This window comes from Pholcus phalangioides, unplaced genomic scaffold (assembly GCF_987345545.1).
Source record: "Pholcus phalangioides strain wild (caught in Gottingen) unplaced genomic scaffold, Ppha-v1.0 ptg000008l_1, whole genome shotgun sequence".
Taxonomy (NCBI): Eukaryota; Metazoa; Arthropoda; class Arachnida; order Araneae; family Pholcidae; genus Pholcus; species Pholcus phalangioides.
Genome location: NW_028301601.1, coordinates 39109839 through 39122585, shown reverse-complemented (window position 1 = coordinate 39122585; position 12747 = coordinate 39109839). Strand labels below are relative to the sequence as shown.

The 12747-nt window shown below is 38.8% G+C and overlaps 1 protein-coding gene across 4 annotated transcripts in view; it reads left to right on the top strand.

Moving 5' to 3' along the window:
- The window catches only part of LOC149084274 (astacin-like metalloprotease toxin 5), a 52670-nt gene extending 51875 nt beyond the window's left edge, over nucleotides 1–795 (top strand). For all 4 annotated transcript variants that reach the window (XM_089234648.1, XM_089234646.1, XM_089234645.1 and 1 more), the window contains exon 6: nucleotides 543–795. In XM_089234648.1, coding sequence (XP_089090774.1) covers nucleotides 543–778 — 236 coding nt within the window. In that variant the 3' untranslated portion in view covers nucleotides 779–795. The remainder of the gene's footprint in view (nucleotides 1–542) is intronic.
- The last annotated feature ends 11952 nt before the right edge of the window (nucleotides 796–12747 follow it).

The following is a 12747-nucleotide window of genomic DNA, read 5'->3' as shown; positions in this document are numbered from 1 at the left end:
AGTTAAATAATTATTGAATTATAATTCACGCAGAAGGATAAAAATCGACACACATGCTGAAAACGACATAGGGTTTCTTTTATTGGAACCTTTAAAAATAATCATAAAAATGGCCAACAGATGGCACTTGATGTAATAACGAAAAATAGAATTAGCATTACAATGCATCTGTTAGCAAACAAACTAATATATTAAGCATTAATTCAAAATCTGTCCAGCGCCATCTGACAACCGCTGTGTCAATTTTATCCCTCTTCATACAATATTTCGTGAATAATTGGATTTTTAAATGTCAACTGTCTTTTGAATCACCCTGTATAATTACAATATGAATGCTATCAGGCATTTTCTGTCTCTCCGCATGTATTTTATAAATGTACAGATGGTAGGAGTGACGCTCGTGAAACATCCAGAAAAGTAAGTATTCAATGATCAACCGTTCATCGTAGAGACATGTTTCTAATTTGAACAAAATTCTCAAAATGTGTTCAGAGATCCCTCTACGTACTACTACTAGTAGTAATTTTTCTTGTTCTTTGCAGATTATAAGTACGCTTTCAAGAAGTTGAAGCCAAACGAAAACAGACTTCTGACGCCTTTTGATTACGACTCGGTGATGTTGTACGGTCAAAATCATTTCACAAAAGAATGGCCTCTTAAAACGATGGAAGCAAAAGATGGTCGCTTTCTCGGTGGATCGTATGACAAGCCCGGCATGAGTGCTAGCGATACCAAAAGAGTGAGAATCCTATACGAATGCGATCGATTTAATCAATAAAAACCGCTTCACAGAAACTTTTTTTTGTACGTAGAAAGGTCGCACATATAGATTGAACCGATTTGGGCCTCAACTACATCGTACACTTCAGAAATTAATATGAAAAACTTGGCGTATAACCGAATGATCTGCAGTGAAATGCTTCTTATCATAAAGATTTTCATTTCAAAAATTACTTCAAAATTTCACAAAAAGATGTCTCTGTATCATTGGCATTTGGTTAAAGTTAACCACCTAGCCGCAACAAGATACGTGTATTATACAAGTTAAAACGATAAACACACAGATTCTGGATTCACAGGAAAATGATTTCTACCTGCCTGTTGCTGATGCGAAATTTGCTGGTTGCAAAATAACCAGTTTGATTGATTCTGGCGCGTCAGTCTCATTACTTCAGTATTCTGTTTTTCAGAAAATCAGAAATGACGCACGAATCAAAAAAGCTAACACTGACGTCAGAGTTAAATCCATTTCAGAAGAGCTACTAGATATTTCGGGGTCATTCAAAATTCCTCTCACTTTGGGAAATAAATGTATTAGTCATCCATTTTTTATATGGCTATGACCTTTTGAAGTCCCACAAATTCCCTCTCAACCTCGATAATGACATATTAGAAGCTGGTAATACAAAAATTAAAATACGAGACGCCAATTCCCAAACCTGTAACACATTATCCACAGAGTACGCCCAATTATCAACGAAAATCACACGAATCCAGGGTAGTGTATTTGAAAACAGATATTTTGGCTAATGAAGGGGATGATACAATGTTGATACCTACGTTACAGAACGATGCTGTAGAAGTACATAGAGCTGTGTGCTCCATCCCTAAAAATAAAACGATTCCCATTACACTTTCGAACTTGACCGCTCAAAAAGTGGCTCTAAAGAAAAACGCTCGTGTAGGTACAATCACGAATGATGTGGAAATCAGAGACATGGAGGAAATCAAACAGTTACGCAGGCAGGAATTGTCGGAAAATGATTTTGAGCTGAGCCATTCAGACCTTCCAAACCGCTTCGATGGGAAAACAAAGTTTAAAATTATGTTTCACATAGCATATAACGAAATTTTGCCGGGGAGATTTTTGTTAAAATAATAATACAAGATATAAGGAAGACTGGATGTTGTGAAGATATTTATTATTTGAGATGTTAATTTTTTTTTTTTTTTTTTTAAATCTCAAATAATAAATATCTTCACAACATCCAGTCTTCCTTATATCTTGTATTAACAAGTGGAGAGCGACATTCATGTCATAAAATAATAATGTAAACTTGGAAAACTAACTGGGTTTAATTTCCGATGCTCTATAAATGAATCATTGTTTTGGTTTTAACATAAATTATATATATAAATAGAAAACGGTTCGAAAATTTTTGGGTTTTTTCTTATGGGAAAATATAGGAGATATTTTAAATTTGGTACTCACATCAGATGCAACATGTTAATCCATAAATGCTTAACCCATGTCCTGCGCTCCAAATGCGGCCCTCTGAAGCATTTGATGTGGCCCGTGACAACAAAAAACAAAACAAGGCTCTCGAGTGGTCTCAAGCACATTTCAAAATCAATTGAGCGACGAACGGCACACCTCCAGTTCACTTAAGTGGATCGTGATACATTTGCTGATTATCCTATTTGAGTGGTTAGTGGCACATTTCCAGATCTCTCGAGTGGCCCGCGGCGCGCTTGCAGATCACTTAAGCGGCACGTGCCACTTTTTAAATAATTTTGGAGGATCAAGACTCGTTTCTGGATAACTTAAGAAGCCCGCGAAATATTTCAAAACAATGAAGTGGCCCACACCTTCCAAAAAGTCGAGCACCTTTGTGCTAAATATCTGACAAAGGTGTTTCAGCGACTGGGACTTTGGCAATGAGTGCTTTAAATTACTATCGAATACTGGTGAGGCTTTATCATTGAATCAAGCCCCGGCAAACTAAACACCCCAATTGTTATTGATTTTGATATCCATTTGCCATCTGCAGAGGAGCCAATTTTCAGTTCAGAAGATTCCGCGAACACACACACACACACAGAGTAAAAGATATGCTCGCTCTTTCGTACAATATGCTCCTACTGAGCTGAGATACACTTCTCCGAGGTGTTATCGGAATTTGACACCACCTGCCCCTACAGATGATTATATTTATGATGGCCGTTGACTCTGAATTAAAAAAAAACGAGTGTGTAGGTGAGGAAGAGAGTAGCGCTCTCCCCCACAGATTGTTTTAATTTCTATATGACTTTTTTTTTTCTCTCTCCATTTTTATCACTCCGTAAATAATCTCCTCTCTCCAAACTATAAACAAGAATGCATATAGTCAAACTAAGCAAATGGCCGTCTTTTTATTTTCAGCTGCATTTAAATATTCTATCCTTTTTGCGGCTTTGTCACATACAAAAAATCTATCGGAGATCAATCCAAAATAAAAACAAAATTAAAATTTCTATAAAAAACACATGCACACACACATATACAGACAGATAAAAAATTTATATACATGTATAGATTATTTACAGAAATGTTTAGAACAATTAATTATTGTTAATTTACGCTAGGGTTATTATATTCAAATCACTCTTGTTAATTAATTTACTGAACATTTTGATTACACCGAACTGGCTGCGTTAAAGACTTGAAGCAATCGACACAGCTTCGTAGTCAGCATACGGCAGTGACACGGGCAACACACGGAAAGGTGTGGTCTGAAGAGGAACGAGCCGAGCCACGGCCAACTGACGCCCGAGCTACGGTCCTGGCACGGTGCGGACATGTGTGTCCAGACCTTTACGCTAGTGCCACAGAACCGGGGCCAGGTGCGTCTAAACAATTTCGGAGCACGAAAAATGTTTAGGACACCCCCTTCCTTTAACAAGATTTCATATATCAGAGAATCGGCATAGTGAATATACACGAACGCTAAGAAATACGCCCATACAAAAAAAAAAAAAAAATAACTACACAAATGTGAATTAACACAAAAATTAATGGAGGTAATTTTAAACTAATGTGAGAAACCGTTTCCGAAATTAAGGAAAACTTTAGAATCGATGGATTAAAAATAATTGAAAAATTATTTCAGTACTAATGAAAATTAGAATTAACAAAAGAAATTGTTTCGGAATTATTGAAAATTCAGAATTAATGAAAATTCAGAATTAATGAAAATCAAGAAATAAATAGAATTAATAGTTCCGCAATTGATGCAAATTGAGAAGCGAAATAAAATAAAAATGTGAGCTCTTTTATATAAAAAATATATCTGCTCTCTTTCTCCCGAGACAGCACCGTCACCGTAAAAATATAAAATAAACTACTCGGTGACGGTGCGGTGACCGTGCTCAGCTACGGTGCGGAGATGTGTGAACGGCTGCATTGCTTAGCAAAGAATTATTCTTTGACTGTGTGATGACCTACACTCGGCCGACGCACGTGTCGGACACGGTGCAGATATGTGTGTCCAGACCTTTATGCGTAGATCAAAGTAAAAATTTAAATGTTCCTCCAAAGCTATATTTGTTTTTAGATTTTTATAGAGAGGGAAACGAACGGAATTAGTAACTCGAGATAAAACATGTTGAGCATCTTGATCCTTTAGATTTAATATTATAAATGGTAGGTGGGATTTGGCAATTAGGTAGTTAGTTTCAAGTTTGAGGAAGGAGAAACCAGCATTATCAAGGATATCCCAGAGAGACCAAACCCAATTATACTTAGAATCTAAGTTGTGCTTAGCCTTCTCGCAAAGGCCAAGAAAACTTGTCTTCGGGAGTCTCTTTTCATTCATTTTCAAAATGCGAAGCCAAAAATTTAGAATGCGCTTTTTGATTATGATACTCAGGCTCGATTGACCCAGTTCAGCGAGAATCATGTAAGGTGTTATCGGTTTTGAGAGAGTGAAAAATCTACGGACAAAAGAACTAAACAAAGTGTCAATGCCACCTTGATATTTAACAGCCCAAATTTCAGCACTATACAATGCTGTTGAACTTATTAATGATTGAAATAGCGTTATAGCTGCTTTCAAGGAGGAAGTTCGACAGCTGGTCAGAACTGGCCTAATTCTATTGAATCCATTGATGAAAAATATGTCGATTTATTAAAAGACATGCACATATGGTAGTGAATTTGCAGCCCCCCCCCCCCACATTTTTGGATGGGAACCTTAATTTTTGAAAGGACCCCCAGGCCAAGATTTTTATCTGCCTTCTTTGGTTGAAATTCAATAAAATTTATATTTTTATATATTTATAAATATAAGACCGATAACTAAAGCCCCTACAGCCCGGTCTGCTTCTCCCATAAATTAGCCATGGCCTGGCAAGCATGCATTTTGGCACCCCCTCATAATGCTGAAGGAGAGATTAAAGAGTGAAATTTGCACCCCCTCTAGCGCAGCGCCCGTGGCACCAGACCCGCCTGCACCCCCTAGTTGCGGCCCTGTTAGACATTATATTGTTTTACATATTTCTCGTTAACGTGAAGCTTGTAACCACCTGCACTGCCCATACCCAGTCTGCCCATGCGGTAGAACGGCCCTACTTACTGGGGCCTCCTCCTCGGAAAGATATTTTACATATCCAAATTCAAAGACCCCCCCCCCCGCCCCTAAAAGAAATTTCGGTGGATTTATAGAGCAAAAATTAGTTAACCTCAGGGCCTAACCCCTATCACCAGGACCACAAAACTGTTCTTGCACCGTGCCGCTGAATAACTAAACCCGGCCCTGTCCTCGGGCCATAGGCACTGCAACCTGGGGTTGAAGATGTTTGAGTCCCTCCCTAATAAATTGTGCGAGGGGGCTGAGCCCCCAATAATTAATAAATATATAATGCAACGTACCACTGCCCCTCCTGGATAAGAACTAATACGGGACTCTAGCCCGTTCAATACAATATCATTCGGCTCCTGAAAAAGTGTTAAGTAAGTACCGAGTGCGCTTACAACACGATAATTGTATCACTTTGTGGCCCGCAGACTAAAAAAGTACACGCCTGGGTAACACGTATACGAAATCGAATTATATTATATATTGTTTAATGATTGTGGTGCAGTAGTAACTATGCAGAAATCATTCAAGCATAAATTAAACATTTTGAAATTAATTTTATCCCTGTTTTCATTGTCATATGACCCGCAAACCGAAGAGTTTGAACATCCATGTCGGGGCCCAAATCAGACATCGGGGGGGGGGGATCCGTGACCTAGATCAAGGACGTTTTGTTAATCAGTGAACGCATGTTGGAGTTCCCGAGCAGGGCCGTAACCCGGAGGGGAACGTTCGGATCTGGTGCTCCGGATCCGGGGCTAAATTTTATCCTCTAATCTTTTTTTCGACATTACAAGGGGACGCAAAATTCTTGCTTGCTCCGACTGACTAAGCATCTATTTGCGGTCCTGTCCCAGGGCAAATGCTTCACTTCTCCATGCGGAAATCAGGCCCTGTTCTATGTTCAACAAGTAATGTGGGCAGGGCCGCAACCAGATGCTTGGTCAGCCAAGCAAGTACATATTCTGGCATCCCCTTGTAATCAGGGTCGCAACTAGGGGAGAGCAGGTGGGTCTCGCTCCCCGGGCGCTGGACCAGAGGGGGCGCAAATTTATTCCCAAACCTCTCCTTCAACATTACAACGGGGCGCCAAAATGCGCACTTGCTCCGGGTGACCAAGCATCTAGTTGCGACCCTGCTTGTAATGTTGATTGAAGGAGAGGTGAAAGGGTGAAATTCCCCCCCCCCGGACCAGACCCCCCCCCCCCTGCTCTCCCCTAGTTGCGGCTTTGAATGTAAGGCGGAGTTATGAGAAAATGATGAAAAAACATAACTTATTCCAATTTATTCATTCCCACTGAACGTTGAATATCAAAAGGCCATCTTTTATGGGGAAAAATTGCATATACAGTAAAACACCTCGTTAAGTCGTCACCTCATGTTATCGAAAAATTATGACGGCTTAAGCGGGGTGCCGTCAGTTTTAATGTGCAATCTTGTGAAAATCGTATTGTAACGAATCTATTTTCCCAGTATGGATATTTTTACTAACTCTCTGTGGCCTTACAGCACCTAATGCGTTTTGTTTGTTTATACGTTGTTAAAAGAAGTTGAGAAGAAAAAATCTATCTTCCAAGAGAAGAGAACGTGAGTTGGAATGTGGCTTCCGTCCTGGAAGGTTGTCTGTTTTGAATGTGCTTCGAAATAAAATTCTACCGGGAGTCGAACCCGGGTCCCTAAGTAGACCGACTCCCGGTAGAGGCAGAGATGAGTTTTTTCCTTCCTTGAAAAATTAACATCTCAAATAATAAATATCTTCACAACATCCAGTCTTCCGTATATCTTGTATTAACAAGTGGAGAGCGACATTCATGTCATATATATAGCCCTCTGGTGGCTCGTCGTCCATGAGCTATTAGCTGATCGGTTTCACCGTCCATTGCACGGTTCCGTTCGGCATATATACGCTCTAGCGAAGGAAAATCTCTATCTCCTCTGTAGCTTAGTGGTCAGAGCACTCGTCCGGCAATCGAGGGACCCGGGTTCGACTCCCGGTAGAGGCAGAGATGAGTTTTTTCCTTCCTTGAAAAATTAACATCTCAAATAATAAATATCTTCACAACATCCAGTCTTCCGTATATCTTGTATTAACAAGTGGAGAGCGACATTCATGTCATATTTCTAATTTAGATTAACAGAGCAACTGTTAGAATATAAGCAGCTTTTCTTCATAATATGTATAAGTACATAATATGTATATCTATTGCACATTAATTTTACATATACATCAAATTTAATTTTAGTGTTTCAATTCTTCATCAGTAGTGAATGATACAACTTCAAGGTAATCTTGAACACAGGATCTCGAACACTTTGGACTTGAGGTGGGTGCCCTGGGCAGGGAAAAGTAAACAGAAGACTTCAGCTTGGGAAAGAATGTCTGATTTTCTTCAACAAAGATATTTTGTTTAAATTTTTCAAATTTAACCCTTAATTAGTAGGGCTAATGTAGAAATGAGATCTAGCTCGAACAGACCCTAACGTTTCATGATTCAAACTTCCCCAGCGTAACTTTTGTTACATAAACTAATCCATTTGGGTATATAGGATTTTATGGTGACTTTTAAGCATATGGTAATGCTGTTAACAAGCTATTTTTTTTAATGGGAGCCATAAAAATAGTCAGTTTTTTTTTCTGACTTTCTCAAACGTTTTCATAGTGACGAGTTAACCGAAATTAGCGACGAGTAAACGAGGGTTTAATAACATTGTTGTCTATAGAAGCTGGAAGAGCCTAAAGAAAAATGACTTCACCGGAGTAACGACTTAACGAGGTTTTACTGTATATCCATTACATCAATCCATTATGATATAATTATATCATATCCATTCTGGTAATTCCCTTTCCCTTTTTGATTTTACAAACGTGCATACTTCCCATTGATTTAACATTGCATACATGGGTCGAAAAAAAAAATCTGTCAAAAATAAAAAATAAATATTTTGATATTCAGTGGTATTTGTGACATCTACTCAGAAAAAATGTTGAGTTTTGGGAATTAGAACTAAAAATGCAAAAAAAAAAATTATCAAAAAACAGTAATTTTACTTTTTACTCAGTGTTCCCACGGGAGACGGTCGCGTGAGGAATCGGGTGACATCACTTGATTTTTCGAAAAGAGTAGCTAGAAAACCGGTTATATATAGGGCACCCCCTGCTTTTACCCAACTCAAGCATATTTGCGGATTCCTGCATAATATTAGACGAATTGTTCGGACATCGGAATGAGGCGTGCGAGAATTCATAATAGAATAGAGACTAGACGCGCTGTCGGTGTATATGACCGTAGGATCCTGCATCTGTTTTGCATCAAGTAATGCGTAGATCTCCGCCTGGAAGACACTGTTTTCGTTTGCTATTCTTCGACTCCACTGCTCTGCTACCGATCCGTTATCCGCCCACTGCGTTGTCAATTTTTGGCCCGTCCGTATATAAATTTGCCGCCATTCTGATACTGCTCCCGTTGTCGTATCCCCATCCTCACCTGGTACACGGCCGGGGCAACATTGAGATGGTGGAGCCATTGAGCTTGTCGTTGTTCATATGAACTAGCCATAATGCGTTCAGCTCGTGTGCCGTGGTTATGTACGCCTCAGTCACGTACAAGAGGAACGGACGCTGAATTATGCCCAGAGCACGTTTCATTCGCTCGGTCCGTTTATTGTACCATGTGGCACAGCCATAAGACAGCTGACGTTGCACCACTGTTTGATAAAGGATATTTCTGAAGTCCCGTTTCATGCCCCATTTAGATCCTGATCAACCCTCGGCCGTTGCAGAGTATCATGGACTTTCTTCGCTTGCTGATGGCTATGCGGCATAAAATTTAATTTGCAATCAATATGCACGCCCAGGTATCGCAACACATTTGATGAGCGTATTCTCATACCATCTATGATTATTTTAGGCCTCTGCTTCTTCGCGTGCGGCCATGGAAATGTTGTCTTCTCAGTGGCCATATGAGGATGGTTGACTGCCAGCCATTTCATTAGCTTCTCAAAAGCTGCGTTGGCTGTCCGAGCAATTAATTGCTTCATGATCCTGCCCCGAAATGATGAAAACTAGATTGTCGGCAAAAGCTTGCAAGTACACCTGTGGACCGCAATCTATTCTCAAGAGCATGTTCAGAAGGTAGCGAGTCAAAATCGGACGGGACATATGCGGACAACATGGAAATAGGGTCAAAATCGGACAAATTTTGCCGCGCCCTCGATGTTGGCGCTGTATCTCCCATTTGTTTCTCCAACCTGTTAAATGGCGACAAAATGGATACAACAAGAAGCCGGGTCAAAATCGGACAAATTTTGCCGAGCCGGCGATGTTGGCGGTTTATCCCTAATTTTTCCACCAAGCTGCTAAGTGGCGATTTTCTCTTTGATGGACATTATAAAGACATGCAGAGAAACTTTTGATGAAATTTGAACAATGAAAGACGTGAGTCGTCTACCAGTCGCCAGAACAAGTAAAAAAAAACCCGTCCTCTTTGAACCACTGACAAGTGATGGATTGCTACACGTAAAAAAAAAAAAACGCCGACATAACCAACACTATAATAATAAATATATAGCTTCAGTAGAACTATTATTATTATTATCGGGCTCGGCGCGGAGGTGATCATAAGTCCTTATCCCGAGGGATTTCTATTCTAGGAAGGGTCTCTACAACTAATGTCGCCTGAGTATTATCAGCACAGTGCGTGGACTGCGGCATTGTCAAACCAATGGAAGTTGATTGTTTCATAAGAGGGAAAACTAGTAAAATCATACATAAGTTAATGAGCACTTATACGATCATATACATAAACGATATCGATTGATCGTACATGCAAGATATATCGTGGGAAAAGAAAAATAACTACATCAACTGAACTAAATTTAATCAATAAAAATCACGGCAACTCACAGATGCCACACGTGGATAGAAATATGATAATATAGAAAACATGCGAACTAGTTCGACAGAAACATTAAAAAAAGATTTTATTCTAATGAAGTGATCTAAAACTATGCACACACACACTTATTCCGATTACAGTCAATCCCGTTTTTAACGTTCCCGCTTAGTTCGACTTATTTCTGCGGTTTCAACTCTAAGTACAGTGGATCCCGCTTATAACATTTTTTCAAAAAACCTGTCACAAAAACATTGTAAGCGGGGAAATGCTTTTAATGGAAAATCTTAGAGCGAATTAGTGAGTTGGAAACTCCAGAATAAGTCGTACTAAGCGGGAAAACTATATAAGCAGGATCGACTGTAATTCTCATTAAGATTTCCCCATTTAAAGCGGTTCTCGCTTACAACGTTTTCCATGACAGTTTTTTGGAAAACGTTATAGGCGGGATCCACTGTATTATTTAATATTTATGCATTTGCATATAATAGGTGGTCTATTAAAAAATCTTTGAGTTGAGCATAATGAATCGAAATGATAGATATCAATTAGATACATGCGATCTTCATGCTTAATTGATTCAGAATTGAAATTATATTACTGTCTTATTAAGGATGGGACGAATAGTGATTTGAGCGAATAACCGAATACTCGGCGGCCGAATATGTATTTTCTTAAAATTCAACACAATCATAAATAAAATTGGTGTTTTTAATTGTAAATAAAATTATTTGTAAACTCAAATGATTGACATTGAATTTTAGTTATACTATACGTCCCACGTTTAAATAAACTTACCCGTTTTGTGGTCCAGGTTTTTTTATTGTTCTTGATTATGCTTGATAACTTGATTCACATTGCAGCTCTTATTGATGAACCATCATTAGTTACACTTGTCCGAAAATGGGTAAAGAGCACGAATAACTACATATACTAAGAAATTTATTTCAAATGCTCCAGAGGAGTATGGACCGGAGGAGGAGGCCGGACAACCTTTGCTTATATTCAACCGTTCGAGAAAAATTACTGGGGTCACTGGTCGAAAATCTGGGGTGAATGGCACCGAGACTACCTCAAATTACCAAGGACTAAGATCGGGAGTTTCGGAAGTGTTTCGAACCAGTAGGTACTCATCTTTGTTTTCAACAAATAAATTTGCTTTCTGTCGATTCTGCAGGTGTCGGATGCATGCCAAAAATTACCATGGGTGCTCAGAACCCACAGCACTGACTCGGATCTCCCCTGCTTTGTTATTAATTCAATAACTTAATTCGTTACAGATTAGGACTGCGAAGACCCATGAAATCTTTATAAGGGAGACTGACATGGTTTGCAGATATATGAATGCTATAGTTTTTGTTTGATTGCACAGTAAATTAACTATAAAGATGCTTGTGAAAAATTTTAGCTAATTATTATAGGTACACGGAAGACCCCAATTCAGGAGAAGACTCCTTCTGTCCCAGTCTAGTTCAAACGGGAACTGTAAATACATTGTGTGTGCAGTGAATTCCATTCAGTAGTGTACGGAAGATTTTCTCATGAGTGCGGGGGGGGGGGGGTAAACTTTTTCTTCGTCGAAGGAGAATGATAGTTAACCTACAAAATAGGGTGGATAGATCTGTTGGCTTTACATGACAGTCTCGGTTTTTGTCCAATTCGGATCCCGCTTATAGCGTTTTTGAAGAAAGTCATAAAGAACTTTGAATAAACTAAAAACGCGCGAATTCCCTTAGAGAGAGACAGCCAGACTGGGGCAGACACAGGGAATGTCTAATTTCGTTAGAAGTGTTAAAATATCCTCTATAACACTGCTCAAAACAAAACAAAAATCAGTTTACCAAAGAAACTTCAACGGTTTTAGGGTAAAGGTTTCAGTGGGCTGCTGATTCCAAAACTGGTGTTGGTTTTGACGAAATGACTAGTTTTGAGATAGTACATATTCTCAACATTCCAATGCAGTCTGTAATCACTATTTTTTGCGGCAGATTTTTACTTTTGTGTTTTTTCATTTATTTTCGTAACTTATTCTCAATATTATTGCATTCATAGCATCATTAAGGAAGCGTAATTTTCATATTTACGGAATAAATGCGATAAAAGTGAAATTAGCCGATGTAGATGAATAAATACGAAAATTTTGATTTTTATAACTTTTCCTCAAAATTTCGAACATTTACAATTTTAAGCGAAAATAGGTAGTGATTTTGCTGAGCAAAATGCTTTTGAATTCTAACTCGGGAATTAAGAGTTCAGTTGCCTTCCGTTTCTGAGTTCTATCCGAAAATTATGGATGTTATTGACTATTTATAAAAGGACCAAACTACTATATATCCATTCGCGCACGTTTTGCGCATCAAGTTAATTTTCTCATGAACGCAAAAGTCACAGCCATTTTTTTCGAAAAGACAGAAAAAAGTTTGACAGCAGCAGAAGAGTTTAAATACATTTATTTTTTACACGATATTCGACGCAACAAATTAACCTCTGCAGCATATACAGTGGTTTTATGCTGGGCC